Genomic DNA, 24035 nt, shown 5'->3' with positions numbered 1-24035 from the left:
GAAGTTTTGGCTCACTGCGGTAGGAATGCTGACAAAAGAAGCCACTGCAAATTTTACACAACAGGAGAAGACACTGATTCATGAAGGACTGTGATGAGTTTTGAGGAATACGTAGCTTCTGTTGTTGCCATGTTAAAATCTGCTTCTTTTGTCAAAACACAGCAGAGTTTTAAAAAATGCATCTCACTAACATTCTAATGCAATGGAAATTATGACAGAATCCTTGAATAGAGTATTATTAAACTAGCAACTGAGTGTGAGTCAGGTCATTAGGTTATGAAATGGCCCATTCTCAGTACAAAAATAAATGTGTAACTTCTTCATTTATATTGTTGCAAAACCCACAGCAGTTCTCATTTCACCAGCTATCAGTAATTACATTATTTCATTAAAAAAATCTGTAGTAGCTAGAATAGTGCAGTAGATCTGAAAGTTTCGCATATTAATCATATGATAAGACAATTTTGTCTTTGTGCGCTAACATTTGCCAAAATCTTGTTTCGATATCTTACACCATTTATGAGATACAAAAGGAATTTATGTTCCCCCCCCCCCCCCCCCCCTCTTCCAGTGATCACGAGTTCATGACGGAGAACTTTACATACATACATACATTCAATTTTCTCGAGATTGGAAATCGACAGTGATATTGCTCCAAGTTTAAAGAGTGATTCAATATATTATCTTCATTTAATACACAGCAATGTGTAACCTAACACGCACCAAACACAAATTCATAGTGACACCTATTTTTCACTTCAAACTAAGAATTTCTAGCAGTGGTTACCTACTAATGAAATATCACATTAACTGTGGCCATTAACGAAACCGTAGGCTTTTCATCATGAAGCTATTATTAAACTTTAAGATGTGTGAGAATGAGAGTTTATTACCGATTGGGTTCTGTAAAAAGCATTTGAGAAAGGTCGTAGCATGCAGCCAACTTGCCAAGTGATCCTGCCATTATACTGTGGTCACCTGCTGATGCTCCTAACACTTGCTGGCAGTTACGCTTCCCTCCACTTGTTCCACAATAAACTGTCAAAAGTCGCAACTAATTTTAAATGCACTATAGGCCTATGTTTGTAAATGACTTGATTGATTTACTCCTCGATTCTGATCTGACAGAAATTGGAAGACAGCAGGTTACTAATTCATTTTATCTTACCACAATAATCTCTGTAGGCTCTACAACAGTGTAGTAGCCATTATACAGGGTGTTACAAAAAGGTACGGCCAAACTTTCAGGAAACATTCCTCACACACAAATAAAGAAAAGATGGTATGTGGACATGTGTCCGGAAGTGCTTAATTTCCATGTTAGAGCTCATTTTAGTTTCGTCAGTATGTACTGTACTTCCTCGATTCACCGTCATGATTTCATACCTGTGTTGCTAGAACAAGTGCCTTTACAAGTACGACACAACATGTGGTTCATGCACGATGGAGCTCCTGCACATTTCAGTCGAAGTGTTCGTACGCTTCTCAACAACAGATTCGGTGACTGATGGATTGGTAGAGGTGGACTAATTCCATAGCCTCCACGCTCTCCTGATCTCAACCCTCTTGACTTTCATTTATGGGGGCATTTGAAAGGTCTTGTCTACGCAACCCCGTTACCAAATGTAGAGACTCTTCGTGCTCGTATTGTGGACGGCTGGGATACTATATGCCATTCTCCAGGGCTGCATCAGCGCATCAGGGATTCCATGCGACGGAGGGTGGATGCATGTATCCTCGCTAACGGAGGACATTTTGAACATTTCCTGTAACACAGTGTTTGAAGTCACACTGGTACGTTCTGTTGCTGTGTGTTTCCATTCCACGATTAATGTGATTTGAAGAGAAGTAATAAAATGAGCTCTAACATGGAAAGTAAGTGTTTCCAGACACATGTCCACATAACATATTTTCTTTCTGCGTGTGTGAGGAATGTTTCCTGAAAGTTTGGCTGTACCTTTTTGGAACACCCTGTAACTGTAGTGTTGTGCTGTCAATTGTTTCATATGTCTGTTGCCAGGGGAATAATGAAGCAATTTCTGGTCTATTGTGGGAACTACATACAATTTGTAGAAGTCATTTTCATGAGGTATTTAATTATATGTGATGTATGTCCTCCGTTTTACTGACATGGGTGCCTGTTACTGCAAAGTACAAAGAATGTGTGGACATGTGTGGACTATGTGAAGATGATGATGTACATACATTCATTTCACGATCTGTAACCTCCATCACATTGTGTCACGCATTGAGGCCAGTATTTGAAAAAGTTATTGGTAACATATGTAATCAGCATTCCCCTTACAAATTAGTGATATAGAGTTCTAAAAGCAGTTGAGTTTGGTGACCGAAAGCTTATTGAACAAAATTTCATTTTACTCCTCAGTGGGGAAATACCCCCAGGTTGAGAAGCACTGTTCTATAGTCTGCTTTCAGAAAACTCAACTGGATTATTACGTCTGATTTTAGTGCTATACCACATATTTCAACTTTCGGTTTAAAGAAACACCATACCTTCAGATAAATAACTATTTAATATCCTCATTCATTTGCAGGTGAAGAACGTTCAAAGCAGGTCTCTCTTGTACTCAGTGAGAACAAAGAAATGTTAGACTCATTCACTGTCATCAGTGAAGAACTTAATACACTTGCAAGGAATCTCAAAGCTGCAGAAGAACAAAGAGAAAAACAAAGAGAGGTAAAAAATAATTTAAAAACACTGTGGTGCAATTTTTTGTTTGCTAAATATAAAGTCATGTTACTAACTATGTAATGTTGAAGTGTCGTACTGTCATCCTGCTGTTATAGAGTGATAAATGCTTATAGGCCAGCAGCAGCAGCAGTATGTATACATGCTTGTATGCACTTTCAGCTGCTTGTCAGTCAATTTCAAGCAGATCATGAAGCTTTCTTCATCCAGTCCATTAGAGCATTTCCAGATTCTGTTATTGTTTGAATATTGAGGTACAGTTGACGAATAATATCAAGTTTACTATTAGTTTGTAGACAATAACAAATAATGCTCTCATTTACAACTGTCTGCATTTTGACCCCCTACATTCTTATGTTTGTATATCTTTTAAAACAATTCTAATTACTGTTGAACCTCTAGAATTCCATTATTTCTCAAAATTTCTTTGGCAATATTATACTTTAGTTTGTAAAGGAATCATAATACTTGCTGTAAAAGGACGTTGTAACAGGAGACTGCAAAACATCATATTTTAACATCAAAAGATGTATGTTTGTTTCTTATATAAAAAATTAAGTGTTGATTTGTTGTTAATACTTACGTCTTGGAGGTGCAGTATATGGTAACACATTTAAAGTAGAACAAACTAGTTGTTAAGTGACTTTCTAGTAACTGTTTTATTCCATTTGTTTCTGGTGGTTACACATGAGAAAGATTTGTCTGAAAATAGCTTCATCAAAAGTTAAACAAATTAGTATTATTTTATGTAAAAGGTTTTTGCCTACATAAACTTTATCCCACCTTGGTTTTTACAATTCCCTGATTATGTCACACATAACAGCCCTATAAGAATGATACACAGGGATTGTAGTATAGTCAATTAAATTTCGGGCATTCAGCCATGCAAATAAAATTTCTTCCACTGATATTTCGGCAGTGTATCATACGACCATCCTCAGAGTAAGTTGCAAGACTGACGACAAGGTGCCAAGTGTGGCCTTATATGCTCCACCACGGCGGTATGCACCTGCGAGTCACAGACGCTGGTCGGCAGCAAAGAGATACGCTTACACATGTGCCGCCTTTGGTGAAGGTGTACAGACATTCGATTCGCTTATCAATGTATGTTTGGCGGTGATGACACCATGACAACTTCTCTGCAGTTTAATTATTCCAAGAGCCAGATTCCATGCTTTGTCCAAATTAAAACCATTATCTCTATTTATCAAATTATTAGCTAATCTACTCTCTATAGCTTCCTTGAAGACATAATCCCGAAAGGAAGAGGTGGATGTTAGAATCTTCACATCACTGTAGTTCATGGAATGCCCTGTATCAGTGCAATGTTCGGTCACAGCTGACTTGTTTGGCAGTGATAAGCTTGTGTATTTTTGATGGTCCACACATCTCTCATGAATGGTGCATTTGTTTGATCTATGTATGACTTCTCACAATTACTGCAAGGAATCTGATACATACACGGCTTACAAAGCAAGAAATTGTCCTTTGCAGAGCTGAGTAAAGTTGCAATCTTTGTGGGAGGCTGGAAGATCACCTTAACACAGTGTTTCTCAAAAATATGGCCTATCTTCAAGGAAAGGCAACCACATAGGGCAAAAATGCACTTGATCTGAAGGAATTACTATCTTCTTCCCCATCACATATGAGGTGGTATCCAAAATTTTTGGGACTGGTGCTGCCATCTGTTGAAAACTTTACCTTTGAACTAATGGTCACCATCACCCTCGAAGTAGTTCCCATCAGCATGTACACACTGGTTCGAGTGCTGCTGCCACTGGTCAAACGTTTTCTGGAAGTCCTGTTCTTTGAGGGTGTTTATCACTGCCAGCAATGCTTCTTGAATCCTCTCTAGAGTGTCAAACCGACGGCCTTCCAACTTGAGTTTCTGTTTTGGGAATAGCGCGAAGTCGCAAGGTGCAAGATCTGGTGAGTACGGAGGGTGGGGTGCAACCGCCATGTTGTTTTTTGCCAAAAAGGTCATGGTGAGCAAGGACATGTGATAGGGTGCGTTGTCATTATACAGCAGCTAGTTCCCCTGGCGCCAAAGTTCGGGACATTGTCACTGCACGTTTTCACGGAGCCGCGCAAAACGCCATAGTAGTACGCAGAATTCACTGTTTGGTTGGATGGGATGAATTCTTTGTTCACAATTCCCTTGGTATCAAAGAAAATGATGATCATACTCTTCACTTTGCTCTTCACCTGTCTCGCTTTTTTGGGTCTTGGGGAGCCCAGGCTCTTCCACTGGGACAATTGTTGCTTTGTCTGTGGGTCATAACCATAAATCCAGCTCTCGTCGCCGGTGATAACTGGTGAGGAGGAGGTTGGATCATCAGATGTGGTCTGATGAAGGTCCGTGCACACTTCAACATGCTGTGCCTTCGGATCAGCAGACGAGATCCTTGGCACAAACTTTGTGGCAACACGATGTGTGCCCAATTTATCAGTCAACATTCGTTGACATACCCCATAACCAATACCCACTTCATACGCTAGGTCTTGAATGGTTCGATGTTGATCCGCAGAAACCAATTGTTTAAGTTTGGCAACAATGTCTGGCGTTGTGCAGCCAATGGGCTTTCCAGTGTGAGCATCATCTTCAACATCTGTACAGCCAGCCCTGAACTGAGCATGCCATTCAAACACATGCATACAGCTCATGCTCTGTCCCCCAAACACTTGTTGAATCATTCCAAGTGTCTCCTTAGCACTTTTTCTGAGATCGCGGATCCATCTTAAAATCGCCACACACCAAACACAGAGTATTACGGAAATCACTGTGGACCCACAACTCGTCCTCCCAGCTGAATGACACTTCGCGCACTGACTCGTCAGAAATGCAGCTCTTGCCACCTAGCGGTGCAAAGCTCTACTACTCCTACTTTCCAGATGGCAGCACCAGTCCCGAAAATTTTAGATTCCACCTCATACCTTCATTCTATGTTTTACATTGAATGCTTTATGAATTTGTTGCAGAGAAAATCCATTCCCTTTAAAAATGCTCTTGAGGTATGTGAACTCTTCTTGCAAATTATCTTTAGTGGATATACAGTGCATCCTGTGCACTAAGGTCTTAAGGACACCTATGGTCTGTGAAGGTGATGGCAGCTACAGGCATGTAGATATAGATTTGTATGTTTAGGTTTACAATATACGGCATGTATAAAAATCTATATTTACATTTCAGTAGCCACCATCATCCTTCACAGACTACTGTCCTTAAGATCTTAGTGCATAGGGCGCACTTTATATCTGATAAAGATAATTCGCAAGAAGAGCTCATATACCTCAAGAGCATTTTTAAAGTGAATTGGTTTTCTCCACAACAAATTCATAGAGCATTCAGTGTAAAGCCTAGAATGTGTAGGTATGGGATGGGGAAGAAGATAGTAATTCCTTCAGATCAAGTGCGTTTTTGCCCTATGTGAGTGCTCTTTCCTCGAAGGTAGGCCATGCTCTCAAGAAATAGTGTTTTCACTGATCCTCCGGCCTCCCACGAAGATTGCAACTTTACTCAGCTGTGTAAAGGACAATTTATTGCTTCTTAAGCTAGGTGTGTATCAGCTTCCTTGCAGAAAGTGTGAGAAGTCATACATAGGTCAAACAACACGCACAGTTCATGAGAGGTGTGTGGAACATCGAAGATACACATGCTTATCAGTGCCAGACAAATCAGCTGTGGCCGAACATTGTATTGATACAGGGTATTCCATGAACTACAGTGATGTGAAGATTCTAACATCCAGCTCTTCCTTTCAGGATTCTGCCATCAAGGAAGCCATAGAAATTAGATTAGCTAGTAATTTAATAAACAGAGATAACGGTTTTAATTTGGACAAAACATGGAAGCCGGCCCTTGCGATAATTAAACTGCAGAGAAGTTGTAATGGTGTCATTGCCGCTGAACATACATCGATAAGTGAATCGAATGTCTGTACGCCTTCACCACAGGTGACACGTGTGTTAGCGTATCTCTTTGCTGCCGACCAGCGTCTGTCACTCACAGGTGCATACCGCCGTGGTGGAGCATATAAGGCCACACTTGGCACCTTGTCGTCAGTCTTGCAACTTACTCTGAGGATGGTAGGACAATACGTGGCCAAAATATCAGTGGAAGAAATTTTATTTGCAAGGCTGCATGCCCAAAATTTAATGAACAATTCATTACGCCGGGTTGTAGTATATTCATAAAGTCACCATTATAGGCAGTACTCGAAACTTTGTAAGTAGGCTTTCTCAGGATAGTTTAGTAACTTAAAGAGTTTGTACATTCACATTCTTCAGCACCTCTGTGGCCCTCTTGCATAGATCAAACAAACTTGTAACAGTTCATGCTGCCCTTCTCTGAACATGTTCAATACCCCTGCTGATCCTTTTTGGAATGGGTCCAATACATATGAGCAACAGTCCAGAATGGGCCACGTGAGTGATTTCTAAGCAATCCCTTTTGTAGAATGATTGCATTTCCCCAGTATTGTGCCAGTAAACTGAAATCTGTCACCTACTTTACCCATGGCTGACCCTGTGTGAGCATTCCATTTCATATCCCTTCAAAATGTTACATCTAGGAATTTGTATGAGTTGGCCAATTGTGAATTGTGATCTATTTGTCTCATAATGTACATTGTCTAAATCATTTGATTCATGTACAGGAGACACATCAAATTGTGGTAAAATTTTGATGTTAACAGACAGCATAAAAATAATAATACCATTTTGTTATACATACAAAAAAATCTAAACTTAATACCCCTTGTTCAAATGATCATTTCAACGTCTATGAATTTTTCCAACTGTTACTCATTGATATTGCAGTCATAGGATGCTATGTTTTTTTCATTTTGTGAAGTGCACAATTTTACAGTTCGGAACATTTAAAGCAAGTTGTCAATCTTTGCACCACTTTGAAATACTACCAAGATCAAGCTGAATATTTATGCAGCTTGTTTCAGACAGTACTTCATTATAGATAACTGCATCATCTGCAAAAAGTCCAAAGTTACTATTAATATTTTCCACAAGGTCATTAATATACAACATGAAGAGCAAGGGTCCCAACACACCTCCCTGGGGCACACCTGAAATAACTTCAACATCTGAGAATGACTCGCCATCCTAGATAACATTCTATGTCTTCTCTACCCAAAAGTCCTCAATCCAGTCACAAATTTGACTTGATACCTCATATGTTCATACTTTTGACAATAATCACAGATGTAGTACTGAGTCAAATGATTTTTGGAAATGAACAAATACTGCATCTGCCTGCTTTATTTCATTCAAAGCTTTCAGTATGTCATGCAAGAGAAATGTGAGTTGCTTTTCGCATGATAGAGGTTTCTGACATCCATACTGACTGGCATGGAGGAGGTCATCTGTTTGAGAGGTATCATTATGTTTGAGCTCAGAATATATTACAAAATTGTTAAGGCTTTCGTGGCCACTTGTTGACAAACTGCCTATTGGCTTCTGTCTCGGGTTCTTCGGCCGACGTTCATCTAATGATTTTTCTGACGTTTCGCCAGCACGAGTGGCTGGCATTGTCAAAGCTTCACCCTCCATTGCCGGTGGTGAACTGGAGGCGAGCTCGCGGCCGCAGACTATATGTACCTGGCGCGCCAACGTCCGAGGGCTTCTCCGCGGTCATTTCCGGTGCGGTTCTCCTCTTGCTACCTGCGATGGTCGTTCGCTGCAGTACGGGAAGCCTTAAGGTAAACGGATCCTGGCTTCCCGTACTGCAGCGAACGACCGTCGCTGGTAGCAAGAGGAGAACCGCACCGGAAATGACCGCGGAGAAGCCCTCGGACGTTGGCGCGCCAGGTACATATAGTCTGCGGCCGCGAGCTCGCCTCCAGTTCACCACCGGCAATGGAGGGTGAAGCTTTGACAATGCCAGCCACTCGTGCTGGCGAAACGTCAGAAAAATCATAAGATGAACGTCGGCCGAAGAACCCGAGACAGAAGCCAATAGGCAGTTTGTCAGAATATATTCTAAGATTCTACCACAAATTTATATTAAGGGTATCCAATGGCAGTTTGTGGATCACTTCTTCTACTCTTCTTGTAAACAGCATTGACCTACACTTTCTTCCAACTTCTAAGCATGGTTTTTTGTTTGAGGAATCTATGATTGATTGTAGTTAGAAGAGTGGTTAACTCGGCCTTAAATTCAGTATAAAATATTGACAGGGATTTCATCAGGGCACTGGAGCTTTGTTCAGTTTTAACAGTTTCAGTTGTCTCTCAACACCGCTGACAGATACACTCATCTTTTCAGTGTTCTGAGGATTTTCCTTCATAACATTTGAAAAACAAGTTTAGCATTTCAGCTTTAGCTTTGGTACACTCAATTTCAGTTCCTTTCTCATTCACGAGTGGCTAGACACTAACTTTGGTGCTACTAACAGCCTTCACATGTTTCCAGAAATTTTTGGGTTTTATGAAAGATTGTTTACAGCATTCTGCTATGGTAGTTATGTGACTTGCAGAGGTGAGCTAGTGCCATTGACAGCAGCATTGTAACTGGAAATGTAGCGCCACCAGGTACCGTAACGGCTGCTGCAGGCGTGATGTGTTGCGGTTGAGTTGCAGGTGCCTTGGGAGGGAGGCAACCTGTGGTAGACTGTTGTGTGATTGGCAGGTAAGCTGTAGGAGCCAGCCTAGGCCACAGCATCTTGTGTGAGGGTATCTTAATTCAGTGGTCCATGCTAGGAAAAACCGTATTTTTTAAAGTATGATTTTGTATGATACATTGCAGTTTGCTTCTATTGTACGAAAAAATGAGTTACGTGAAATTTGGGCCCAATAGGAAAAGGGCAAGAGGTGCCCCCCACCACTACAATTTGAGGCTAGCCATTTAGTACTAGCTGCTGAAATGAGTACTACTTCCCTATCACTGATGTTTCATTTAAAAATGTAGCAGTAGGCTTAGGAGTCATTACTGTTTGTGTTCTCTTTTTCTGTTTTACTTATAGCAATGAAATGTCACTTCTGACACTGTGTTATCTGTTGATGGCCATGGAATTTCCTCAAAATTGAGCAATTCTGAATCAAACTGCCTTGAGCTTGATGTCATTAGTAAAAGCAGTTGGAATGAAATAAGTAAAATACAAAAGCACTCTGAACAACAGAAGGCTAAATGACCAAAAATATGTGTAAATTACCAGCATTAAATGGGTACTTAATATTTGTTTTTCTTTTTTTATTCTTTCCCATTACATTATTATGTTTATTTTATATTATAAATACACATTTGCTTTGGTTTTGCCTCTTCATGATTACCACTTCTCACTCAGAAGCTTTTCTCCCTGTCTCAGACAGCTGATGAATGATTTCGTGCATGAACCCTGGCCTATTCTTGAACTGTTGACTGACTAAAAACTATTTTTCTTCGTCAATATTAATCATAGTCATATATGCTACATCAAAAATCTGTTCAAGTTCTTCACCAAAATTTGTAGTGCTCTAAGAGTGCAGTTTCTCAGCTCCTTTGTCAGAATTCATGGTTTTTCCGAGGAAATTGTGCAGATACTATGTCACTCTGACACACAGTTGACACTTGCAAAATGTAAAAGAAAACTAGTAATATTTGTTTGATCAATGGCATTCTCTTTCTAGTTATTTCATGTCACTTATACGTGAGCAAATGTCATGTAAACAAATTAAAGATTAAGACATTTTGCTATGACAGCTACTTTCCCTTTGAACGGTAAATGACAACTGTGGTGGTCTGGACAATGTAGTTAAAGGTTAAAGGGAATGTCTCACTCTGTGTTTTCTGTACTTTGCTTGGGTAGGGTAGGAGGGGCAGAGAGTGTGGGTGGGGGCAGGTCATTAATCTGTCTCATGACCAGCCTGCTCTCTAAAACAAACATGCATTTATTGGTATGGCTGGAATAATGAACCCACCAGCATTGGTTAGTGAACTGATTTGCCACATAGAATTTTGCATAGCTGATGGTTTTGAAGCACCTATTATAATATGCTAAAAATTTTGAAACACGTATTGTGGTCTGAGTTTTGTACCTCTTTCTGAGTAGGTTAAGAGTTGATATTATACTTTCATCATTCAATCTTTATCCAGTCTAATGGCTGTATACATAGTTTTACCCAACAATGGACACTCTGAGATGGAATAACGATATGAATGAGGATAAATGGCTACTCACTACGGCATAATCCATATCCCTTCAGACAAGGGGGTTACCTTCATAGTCTCAGATGTTATTGAATTTAGCATATGTTGCAATTCAGGAGTTAGTAAGAAACACATATTTTTTTCTTTTCTCAAAAATAAATAAATAAATTATATCCCCAAGATACAGGCCTCCAAAGATGACACTGTGAACACCATTTTGAAGATGTGAATTTTGGAAATTTTTTAAAAATGCTGTATCTCTGTAACAGTTCTAGATATGTTGTTAGAGTTTTTTTATTTTAAAGTTAATTGCTTTTTGACTTCAATGGTATCCTCCATTTGGACATATATGTCAAAGTTCTTTTTCTGTCGCCTTTTGAATTATTTTTTATAATTTACAGAAAATTTTTTTTGCCGGAAATGCCAATCCAGAAAAGTTAGATTTTTTTCTGTTGATTAGTACCTTGTAGTACTATATTCTCTGTAAAGGAGAGCTTTGACTTTTAAGTTGGACAAGGTTTATTTTAAAAAAATCATTATTTTTTTTAACTTTCAAGAGCAATATATTGCACTGTATGATAAACATGCTCCTCAACGCACTGTCAAGGTAAAGAGAGCTCCCGCTCCGTGGCTCACCACTGCATTACGCCAGTTAATGAATAAACGTGATGCTGCACATGGGGCCTTCAAGCGTAACCCAACTCCCGAGGCGTACGAAGCTTATAAGAAACTCCGAAATAGAACCAAGCAAAGCATGAGTAATGCCAAAATCAGACATGCCCACTCTGTCGTATGCAGCATATCAAAACCTCCTGCACTGTGGAAAAAGCTGCGCAGTTTCGGTATAGGGAAGCGAAGATCGGACGCTGTTTATCAAGCGTCTGCAGAAGAATTAAACGATTTCTTCTCAACAGCTGTAAACTGCCACGCAGCGACAAATTACCAGCCCCAAGATATCAATCTCTCGAGAGACAAGTTTTTCCTAAAACATGTCACTACCGGCCCAGTACACAAGGCAATTATGAGAATCTCTTCCGAGGCAATAGGAAATGATGGAGTGAGCATTGGCATGATTAAGAACGTCATAGACACTATTACTCCAGTTATCACAGACATCTTCAACCTGTCTCTTGTCAGTAGTACATATCCTACTGAGTGGAAGCAAAGTTTAATTCAACCTATACCCAAGCCTGACAACCCTAAGTCGCCAGGTGAGTACAGGCTGATCAGCATACTACCTGCAATATCTAAAGCCCTAGAATACATCGTCCATGAACAGCTGACGGATTACCTCAAAACTCATAACATCCACGACAAATATCAGTCAGGCTTTCGAAAGTACCATAGTACAGCAACTGCATTAATCAAAGTAACTGATGACATTAAACATGCTATGGACAGACGTGAAGCTACCATCCTAACACTGCTTGACTTTAGCAAGGCTTTTGATACAGTTGACTTTGATATATTACTAATTAAAGCGAAGCAGCTGAATTTCTCAAACAGCGCAATACACTGGTTTGACAGCTACCTCAAAAACAGAAGTCAACAAGGCTTCATCCTTGGTCCATTACTCTTCTCACTGTACATTAATGATATTTCTTCAGTGATTCACTCCTGCAACTACCATCTATATGCCGACGACATCAAACCGTACATAAGTGCAAGTCCCAAGAACATTGTTGACGCAGTAGCGAGTATGAACGCAGATCTTTGCTCTGTTTCTCGATGGGCACAGAACCTAGGTCTGAAACTAAACCCCAAGAAATCCCAGGTAATACTTATATCTCATCCAAAGTTAATCAGCCGGTACTTTCGCGAAACAGTCCCTCAAATACTCCTCAATGGTACCCAACTACCATACCAAAAAAGAGTAAAAGACCTTGGAATAATCTTGGATGAACACCTAAACTGGGAAGAACAAACAGTCACAGCTTGCCGGAAATCGCTCTCCTCCCTACATGCAATTTAAAAATTTAGAAAAATATTTCCAACCCATGTTAAACAAAAATTAGTCCAAACACTAGTCTTGCCTAATCTTTACTACTGTGATGTAGTTCAACATGGCACAAATAGTGAAAATTCGAGATGCCTCGAGCTAGTGATGAATGCTTGCGTTAGATACATATGCAATATACGGTTGTATGATCATATCAGTCCTTCATACTCCCAGCTAGGTTGGATACGCCCACATAAGGCACGCAATCTCCACACGATGTGATTACTTCATCGATTTCTTAGCCACTGGTGCCCCCAGTACTTATCTTCTCACATTAAACACCTATCATCATTCCACAACCGCAATACCAGATCGGATACGTCTAGCATCTTGGCTGTACCTTTACATAACACAAAATCTTTCTCCGTGTCATTCTCCATCTCAGCCATATGATTATGGAACGCGCTCCCCTGTGATCTGCGTTTTATCCAGAACCACTCAACATTCAAGAGGGAACTCAAGACTTACATATTAGGGATGGTATAGCCACCATTGTTGTGCCCCTCTCATCTCTTTCTTTCTCCTCTCCATCATAGCTTCGAATTTTACCATTCTATTTCTCTTCCTCTAACCTATCTACCACTTCTATAACTCTTTCACCCCATTCTATAGTCTTATGTCTCTGCTTGATGAGAATAACTCACAAGCTGCAAGTATATAACGAGAAAATTCCCAACTAGCAATAGGACTGACATTCATAGAAGAAAAATATGTTTACTTTCATATACATAATCATTACTATTATTATTATTATTATTATTGATTGTTATAATTATTTTTTGATTGTTATAATTATCATTGTACTAATTTTATAATTTCTATTTTTTTTCTTTAACATTAATACTGTATAACATGTTATATGTCCTTAATGTTCTGTAGAAACTGAAATTTGTTGAATCTGAGTATGCCGGGTTAGGTGTAAGAGAGGGCCTGAAGGCCCTAATCTTGCCAGGTAAAATAAATGCATAAATAAATAAATAAATATGTCTTCACTGAAGTTGTTTCTTACTAATTTCTTTGTGGCAATGTTTATTTCTATTGTCTTTGTTGCAGTTATTTCTTTTCACTTTCTTTGTTGCAGTTATTTCTTTTCACTTTCATTGTTGCAGGTATTTCTTACACTTTGTTGTAGTTTCTTGTCAGTTTCTTTGTCTTGGTTGTTCATTGCAGGTTTGTGTACTGTAGTTTTTCAGTGCTAATTTGTTTACTGAAGAGGCTTCTAAGAAATCTGAGACGTTCCAATGAGTTCTATGTTTTCATGAGGAATTTGCCAGTTGACACATTTGCAGTGTGTTTTGTGAAAAGGACTGTTTGAAATGTCTTCTGACTGGGGCCACAGGGGAGTGAAGTGTGCTGACTATTTGCATATCCGTAAAAGAGTGATATATAAGACAAACAAAAAAACAGACTTTGTTCAGGTTAGGAATAAGTGTTCTCATTTGAAGACACTGTTTCAAAGTGAAGACGTTTCAAGTGACGACATTATGTGTTCTAAATGTTTTGACAGAATAACAACAATGATAGTATCTGAACAAGGTGAAGCTTCCCATGGTGCAGGTGATGCAGATTTTGCATCAATAGAGGAAGAATTAAATACCCCGAATCAGTCAACTACAGAGATAGTTGTTAGTCCTCTTAAGAAAACGCGGTCATTGAAGTCAAGTCATAACTTCTATGCATCAAGAAACTGCAGAGAAATTATTAAAGCTATAGATGAATACACTACAGCAAAACTGTTCACACTCTTCAAAGTAGAATGCCATCTTCAGAAGAAAATGAACCAAAGCACTCTTGCATGGAATTTTTCACAAATATCAATTTAACTGTTGAATATGTGCATCCTACAGTGAAAAGGTGTAAGAGCTGTCCGTTTTGTCATGGATTAGTTTGGTAAGCACAAGAGCATCACAGAGTGATTCATCAAGTTCCAATGACTGCCATTACAAGAGAGGCTTTGTGCATCATGGGAAGATTTACTGTTAAAATCCTGAGAAACTCTGTTCTAAGAATAGTCAGGCAACTTCTTCATGTATACATCTCTTGGAAAGACCACAATGAGAAAATCGTAAAAAATTGTGTTTAGGCAGAGGCACCATTTGTGAACAGTACATTAGAGCAAAAATAAATAAATAAAAATAAAAAACTGATAGTACACTCAACCTACATTGTAAGTGACTTGCACAGTAAAGACGTAAATGAAATTTATGGAAGTGTCAAAGAAGTAAATGAAGTTTCCACAATTAGCATCTTAAGACTGGAGTTACTGAAAGATGCTACAACTGCAGGACAAGCTGCAGCAGATAACCTGATACAGAAAGAATGAGATAACATTTATCAGTCAGTAAGTCAGATTATTATTGAAACATTACAGCCTTAAGTAATGACTGTGTTAGTTGCATGAGTAAAAATGAGAAGGAAGTTTTGAACAATACACAAAGCAACCTCTATCCAAACAGAACATTTTAGGTTTACCATGCAGGAAATGATATGGAAAATCACAGCCAGAAGGGAAATGACTAATCATATTTTGCACCACACATTGATGGCTATTTAACGAAAGTTTTCAACAAAATATGTAGTTTCTGCCAGAAGACTGCAAACACCTGATAAATTTGTAGTTTTAACACATGTTAATGCTGTGTGCATAAGTGGTAATAATGAGAAGGAAGTTTTGAACAATACACAAAGCAACCTCTATCCAAACAGAACATTTTAGGTTTACCATGCAGGAAATGATATGGAAAATCACAGCCAGAAGGGAAATGACTAATCATATTTTGCACCACACATTGATGGCTATTTAACGAAAGTTTTCAACAAAATATGTAGTTTCTGCCAGAAGACTGCAAACACCTGATAAATTTGTAGTTTTAACACATGTTAATGCTGTGTGCATAAGTGGTAATAATAGTTGAAAGTGAATATAGTAAAGGGAAACAAATCAAAAGGTTTACCAAATTGTCAAATCAGACAAGCTATCACCTGAGTCTTTCAAGTACTTAAATTTTGGGGAAGAAAGACACATTAGGAATACTGTCTGTATACCAATAAAGGAAACTGCTTAAAAGTGATGGACATACTTCTGGCTGTGTTTCCAGCAGTTAAGCATTTATCAGTGAATTTCTGAATGCTGTTCAGGAGATCGTCTTAACACATCACGGTGAATGGTTTTCAGTGTTCTCATTTTATAAGCACTGGTTGAGGTTCATGTTGATGGTGAATGTTGCAGGAAATGGAAGAATTTGCTTCAAAGCTTTGATAAATGATTAGGAACATTTGTGTTAGATGGAAAGTATGTCGTAATTTCAGACTGGCACATTGAAAAGGCTGTCATGCATTTAGCTTTTGACCAGAGACTTCTTCAGTAAAGAAAAGGAAACATACATACATTTGCACAAGCAAACACACCTCATGTACACGTGACTGCTAACTCTGGTCACTCTGACCAGAATGCTAGGGTGTCGCGTCATATACGAGCAGCAATCCGGAGTGGGGCAGGGAAGGGGCGAGAGGAGTCAGCCCCGTGTGTTGGAGAGTGCAGGAGCTAGATGATAGCTGGACAAGGCTGCCAGGCACAGCATCGGGAGGCTGTGGGAGAAGGAGGGAGAATGGAAAAGGAGAGGGACAGAGAAGGGGAAAAAACCAGTTGGTGCACCCTGCACCCCCACCCAAATCCTGTCCGCTCACCCTCATTATGCACTGCCCTCTGCCAGTGCATCCACTGGTCTTATCCCCCTTCTCTGTCCCTCTCCTTTTCCACTCCCCCACCTTCCCCCCGCAGCCTCCTGATACTACACCTGCCAGCCTTGTCCAGCTATCGTCTAACCTGTAAGTGCACCACCATGCAACACTGGCTCCTCTGCCCCCCACTTGTGCTGTGCTATTCCTCCCCCTCCCCACTTCACTCCAGATTGTTGCTTCCATACATTGTGACACCACTGCATTCTGGCCAGAACAGCCAAAGTTAGTGGTCATGCCTGCATGAGGTGTGCTCGCTTGTGTGAATGTATGTATGTTTTCTTTTCTGTTTTGAAGACAGATCTGACTGAAAGCTAAATGTTAACAGTCTTTTTGTTGTGCCTGGCTCAACTCAAATGTATCATCTTTATGGTAAGCAGCAATCTGTCATTTTCATAATACTGTTTATGCTCCTACCCAGACTTTCTGTTGTTCGAGAAGCAATACTGTGATAGTTTCCATGAACATTAACGCTGTAACAATGGACTTGTGGAAGTAATACAGCCAGATTTATGTGTATCCTTAAAAAATGAGTCTTTAGGATGTTTGAGTTAAATCATGTGTTTTGCAAGTGACTATGCAAAATTTTTCGTGGTATCCAATCAGAGGTTCAATATGGTGGTCACAATGAATTTGAAAATTAAAAACCTCAATGACTTCTGAAATCCAGTGGTAAATTGATTTTTGTAGATTCCTTTATTCTCAACACTGTGGCTATGCTGAACATTCAAAGAGAATACTTGTAAAACTTGCAAAGTGAGTGCTCTTGTTAATGAATTTGCCAGTGTGTTTATGGCCAGCAGCAATCATTAGTGCTATGTACATTCTCAATTGAACTGTGGGCAAATAGATTTGGTGCGGAGACTCCATATGTGTTGTACAGGTGAAATGCTTGTCTAAATACTATTAATATTTGTAATTTAATGTTATGTACATGTTCCAAAAGAGTGACATAGAACTTATAAGGAAAGGGGTAATGGGCAGTTCTTGTTTATAATATTGAAACTATTTATAGTTTTCAGTTTTTGACAAGGATGGAAACATTACATTTAAGCCAGAAGATACAGGAAAAACCCTGACGTATTTCCAGACAAGGGATGTAAGTCAGTACCAAGTAAAGACACTTATGTCACTGATACCATATGTAGAAATGTGTTAGACAATGTGGGTCATGTCTTCAGTGGAATATACACCCAAAGGAAGATGGCCTCGAAATGCAAAGGCTCATCTTTGAGACAGGGAGCAATTTTGAACTGTTATAAAACCAGCTAGTTGTTCAGGGCTTCAGTGGGTATTATGTATTATGAAACAATCCAATCACTTACTATGTTATAACTAGCTGAGCACCTGGCATTGCACTCCCCGTCCATCTTCTCTGGCCCCTATCTATGTTTGTTTCTTCCTCCTCCCTCTCTCTGTCAATCTGCTAACCCCCTCCCCCTTGTCCATCTGCTGTGTCCCCCTCTCTCCATCTCCTCCTCCCCTCTAAATCCATCTCCTCCTCCCCCTCTCCCTGTTCATCTCCTCCCCTTTCCTTTCTGCGTCCATTACCTCTTCTCCCCTTCTCTTGCCTTTCTATGTCCATATCCTGCTCTCCTTTCTCTCTATCCATTTCCCTCTTCCCTGTCTCTGTCCTCCTCCTCCTCCTCCTCCTCCTCCTCCTCCTATATGTGGGCCTGTCTCCTCCTTCCCCCTTGGCGTCTATCCATCCCCCCATCCTTCCTTCTCTCTCCATGTTCCCACACTGATCCTAATAGGAGGGTGATGGTTTTGTTACCCCTTTGGTATTTCTTTCCAGAATGTAACTAATATTTGTACCAAATTGGATTGAAATTGTTCCACGGGTTTAGGATGAGCTTTTTACCCATGGCTGTTCTCACAGGCAAATCAAACATACACTACTGGCCATTAAAATTGCTACACCAAGAAGAAATGCAGATGATAAATGGCTATTCATTGGACAAATATATTATACTAGAACTGACATGTGATTACATTTTCACGCAATTTGGGTGCATAGATCCTGAGAAATCAGTACCCAGAACAACCACCTCTGGCCATAATAACGGCCTTGATACGCCTGGGAATTGAGTCAAACAGAGCTTGGATGGCGTGTACAGGTACAGCTGCCCATGCAGCTTCAACACGATATCACAGTTCATCAAGAGTAGTGACTGGCGTATTGTGACGAACCAGTTGCTCGGCCACCATTGACCAGATGTTTTCAGTTGGTGAGAGATCTGGAAAATGTGCTGGCCAGGGCAGTGGTCAAACATTTTCTGTATCCAGAAAGGCCCGTACAGGACCTGCAACATGTGGTTGTGCATTATCCTGCTGAAATGTAGGGTTTCGCAGGGATCAAATGAAGGGTAGAGCCATGGGTTGTAACACATCTGAAATGTAACGTCCACTGTTCAAAGTGCTGTCAATGCAAACAAGAGGTAACCGAGATGTGTAACGAATTGCACCCCATACCATCACGCCAGGTGATACTCCAGTATGGCGATACTGAATACACGCTTCCAATGTGCGTTCATCACGATGTCATCAAACACGGATGCGACCATCATGATGCTGTAAACAGAACCTGGATTCATCCGAAAAAATGGCGTTTTGCCATTTGTGCACCCAGGTTCATCGTTGAGTACACCATCGCAGGCACTCCTGTCTGTGATGCAGCATCAAGGGTAACTGCAGCCAAGGTTTCCGAGCTGATAGTCCATACTGCTGCAAACGTTGTCGAACTGTTCGTGCAGAAGGTTGTCCTGCAGACGTCTCCATCTGTTGACTCAGGGATTGAGACATGGCTTCATGATCCGTTACAGCCATGTGGATAAGATGCCTGTCATCTCGACTACTAGTGATACGAGGCCGTTGGGATCCAGCACGGCGTTCAGTATTACCCTCCTGAACTCACCGATTCCATATTCTGCTAACAGTCATTGGATCTCGACCAACACGAGCAGCAATGTTGCGATACGATAAACCACAATCGTGATAGGCTACAATCTGACCTTTATAAAAGTTGGAAACGTGATGGTACTCATTTCTCCTCCTTACACGAGGCATCACAACAACGTTTCACCAGGCAACGCCAGTCAACTGTTGTTTGTGTATGAGAAATTGGTTGTAAACTTTCCTCATGTCAGCACATTGTAGGTGTCACCACCACCGCCAACCTTGTGTGAATGCTCTGAAAAGCTAATCATTTGCATATCACAGCATCTTCTTCCTGTCAGTTAAATTTCGCGTCTGTAGCACGTCATCTTCGTGGTGTAGCAATTTTAATGGCCAGTAGTGTATTTCATATGTATTTAACACATTTCATAAGTATTTGTACACACATTTCTCCTGTATGTCTAGCAAACTTCACCCTGCAGTTTCGTTTTCATACAGCTTAATGATTATGACATCGTATCTCCTAAACTATGTGTCGTACAGTGATAGATTTTTCTACATACATTCAGCAACATATGTGGATACTGTTTGCAAATAAAGGTAGCAGAAAGAAGTAATAAATTGCAATGTCTTGCATGATGTGGCAGTTTCACATTCCTCTTAGTGTCTGTGATGTCATATCTCCTCAGTAAAGAAGTAATAAATTAAAACGTCTTGCATGATGCGGCAGTTTTTCATTCACCTCAGTTTTTATGATCTCATATCTCCTAAACTGTGTGTTGTACAATGTCATAATTTTTCTGGTACATTCAGTGATATGTGTGAATACTATCTGCAAAATATAGCCTGTGCACCATATGGTGGCTGATGCGCAGTGACCAGTTTTTGTACAAAGTGTACTGTGAGTTCATTTGTTTCTTCGAAAGGGGAAACCAACAGTGTCTGAAACATTGTGGCCGTTGGGTGATTACAGCATCAAGGCACAAGCCCTGCAGCCTTCCTCAAGTGATTTTCAGTAGCTATTCAGTACAAAAAATTCATTTTTGCCTTGCTTATAACTTTATATGTCAGGCTTATGATGAGGTACCCATCATTTCATTAATGGTCATAGTTATTGTGATATTTATATGGAAATAAGACACTGTGCAAAATTTGTAAAAGTTTGCGATTAAAAACAGAGGTCAAAGTGATTTTGTGCTTGATGCATATTAGATAATATGTTGCAGTTTAAGAAATTTATCTAACCTATTGAATTTTTCTTTAGATGTGGGTGGAGGGCTCTATCTGACACTAATCTCGAGAAAATTGATCTGACACTCATTTGTGATGGCACCACACCAGCAATAAAGCTAGAGTGAAATATCCATAACATTACTCATATTTCGTAGACAGTTTGAGATACTGAAATGAGATTTTGGCAAATGATAGCACACAAAGAGGAGAGTATTTTGCCATATGGTTATTATGCAAAACTTCAGTATCTACCATGTTATTCCACTAATTTCAGTCTTTTTTGATGAAAGAATGCAATTTTTAAGGGCCATCGATAGCTGGTGAAACAAGAAATGCTAACGCTCACTTTTTCAGAATTCTTTTGCCACTGCATCTGCATACATGTTAGTGAGGTGAAACTGTATAAACTGAGCTGTGTTTTGGCAAAAGAAGCAAATTTTAACATGGCAACGAGAGAAATGTGTAGGTTTTACTCAAAATTTGCCACTCATCAAGCTTCTCTTAAGGTTACGAAGGTGTAACAGGCCAGGTGAAAATAAATTGCAGCATTTTTGGCGAAATTCTTTTTAGATGCTATCCAAAGCAGAGGTGACAGTAGATCTTTTTGAATGGCCACCAAGCAAGTGTGGGTGTGGAGGGCCTCACTTAATATTTACAGTGTAGGTTTCATTTTAGGATGACACTTCCCCTCCAGCACCCTGGATTTCCCCTACAGTGTCTCCCAGTAACCCCCTCCGCTACCACTCTCCCACACGTGCCCTGCCATCTGTGCATCTACCGGCCACAGTATTCTGTACGCATGATACATTGTGAAAACAATTAGTAGTAAAGAAGTAATAAATTTAAACATTATCATTCATCTAGCAGTGATATTGCATGAACATTGAAAAAGTAGTAAGCAATAAACTTTTCTCCTTTCATCTTTTTGAGGGGGTCTTCAGCAAGAAAAAGTTTCTTAAAAGTTTGAACTTATGTCTAAAGTTTGTTGCAAGTCTCTAAGTGCTCTCATTCTCAAATACTGAATGACTAAATTGTAGGTATTCTCACATCATTTATTCACTGCCTTTTCACCCCCACTCCTATCCCTTTGATAGTGCGTGGTTCTTACCCCTACAGTGATTCTTTCCAAACAGTAAGTGATGTGTGTACCAAGTCTGGTTGAAATTGGTCCAGTGGTTTAGGAGGAGATGTGGAATGTACATACATATATACATTTTCATAATTTGTACGGATTACGGCAGTACTGAGTACTCCAACTATGACTGTTTACACTAGCATAGTTTGGCTTAAAGGCAACCTTTTTAAATGGTACTGATCAAGGAAGGAATTTGTGGGATTTATTGATGATACCAATAGTGTGTGAAACTCTTTAAAAGACCATTATTAAAACAAGATGTCTGCATGTACAGCTCAAATGTGTCAGTTTGGATTAGATTAAAGTAGATGTACCTTTTGTTCCAGTTGATCCTTAGTGAAGAGATCCTCCGGGATATAGAACATTTTAGGAAAACAAGAAATGCAACACTGGTGTGTGTGTGTGTGTGTGTGTGTGTGTGTGTGTGTGTGTGTGTGTGTGTATGTATGACCTCTCTGATATAATAAACTTTCAAGCTTATACTTTTTATGTGTTGGTTATGGGATGTGTGTCCGCAGCTCATGGTCTCACGGTAGCGTTCTCGCTTCCCAAACACGGGGTCCTGGGTTCGATTCCCGGCGGGGTCAGGGATTTTTCCTGCCTCAAGATGACTGGGTGTTGTTGTGTCGTCATCATCATCATCATCATCATCATTCATCCCCATTACGGTCGGAGGAAGGCAATGGCAGACCACCTCCACTAGGAGGCGCGGGTCTCCCGAGTCGCTCCCCTACGCTCTGTAAAGAAGTATGGGACTCATCATCATCATATTGGATGTGTAGTGAAAAACTGAAAAGAATATCATCAATGATTTACTAAGCAGATTGCAAATGGAATTCAAGATTATGAACTAATACATTTATCAGGTGTGGTGAAGATGGATTTGTTTTAATCAGTCATAAGACTTAAGCACCACATTACTCCATCAATTTAATTTGGTGGAGTAAATGCTGTACCAGGATTAGTCAAGAAGTATGTACAGTGCAGCAATTTACATGTATGGCAACTAAAGCTCCCTATTAAGAAACGGTGTGATGACTGTGTCTAAGATCTGTTTTGCTGTGAACTATATACAACTGTTCCTGGTAAAACTAGGAAGTAGTCAGTGGTCAATGCCGAAACATGTCTTAAAATATGTCAAAGTAACAGAGCTGCTATAAATAGTTTCAGAGCTTCATGTGAACTGAAGTCATTTAGTTAGTAATGCTAACCACTCCCGTGAAACAACCACTGATTATTCTGTGACTGAATTTCTCTTCACATACAGCTTTTGTGTAGCAAGGTCAGCCAGCAGGTGCTGAACCTGTGAGGTATTATCAACACGTGAAACTCAGTTTGTAGTTGCCAGAGAAGCAGCAAAAGAGTTCCTATGGTTGACTTGCCCATTAATTGAACTTGCACCATTGGAACTATATCCACTTACCAAGTCTATTTTGCAAGCACAGTTGGTAGGCTAGGAATTGTGAAAGTTGCAAGCGATCAAAGCCTATTTATGTATGCATTTTCTCCTTGTATTGGAGTTTCAGGAACGTAAATTTTGCTCTGAAGATATACAGAGTGAATATAAAGTGGCTGATATCTTCACAAAGCAAGTGACTTAGGGATCTGAACAGGTTTTACTTGTGATGGTGTAAAAATTAATATTTTAAAATGTCATCAGTAATAAAAGTTTCAAGGGTACTTTGATTGTAAAACTTTTATAGTTGACTTTTGTGTGAAAACTGTGCAGATCTGTTTATTCTTTGATCTTTTCAGCCATGCAGAAAATCTCTTTCTTTTTAGATGTTGGTGTTATTGTGCCTATAAAATGTCTGTGTTGATGTAATCTGGAAACATTCAGGTGCTGGTTAAAGCAAATTAATGCTGAGTGATGTATCCAGCAATTGGGAGGAATGAATAAATAGTTGTCAGATAAAGATGAAATCATTCACAACATTCAAATCAAAATGTTGCATTGAAGTTGTATGTTATGCTTCATTTAGTACTATTGATTATCTTCCACACACAAAAAATTACTATTCTGTTGTAGGAGCAGCAGGCTGTGGAGGCAAGCTTAGCAGCTGCTCGAGCAGAAGCGGCAGCTGCACAGGCGGCGGCAGCAGCTGCAGAGGAGGCACGCAGAGCTGCGGAGTCTGCTGCGAAGCTGCTTAAGGAGACATCTGTCACTGTGCACAAGGTGAGG

At 39.9% G+C, this 24035-nt stretch overlaps 1 protein-coding gene across 1 annotated transcript in view; it reads left to right on the top strand.

Annotated features, from left to right (window-relative positions):
- Positions 1-24035, top strand: part of LOC126259316 (titin homolog) — a 951541-nt gene that overhangs the window by 756733 nt on the left and 170773 nt on the right. Inside the window, exons 28-29 of the mRNA XM_049955994.1 lie at positions 2556-2698; positions 23883-24029. Coding sequence (XP_049811951.1) covers positions 2556-2698; positions 23883-24029 — 290 coding nt within the window. The remainder of the gene's footprint in view (positions 1-2555; positions 2699-23882; positions 24030-24035) is intronic.

This window comes from Schistocerca nitens, chromosome 5, assembly GCF_023898315.1.
Source record: "Schistocerca nitens isolate TAMUIC-IGC-003100 chromosome 5, iqSchNite1.1, whole genome shotgun sequence".
Classification (NCBI taxonomy): domain Eukaryota; kingdom Metazoa; phylum Arthropoda; class Insecta; order Orthoptera; family Acrididae; genus Schistocerca; species Schistocerca nitens.
Note: the sequence above shows the minus strand (reverse complement) of the source record. Positions and strands in the feature narration are given on the sequence as shown.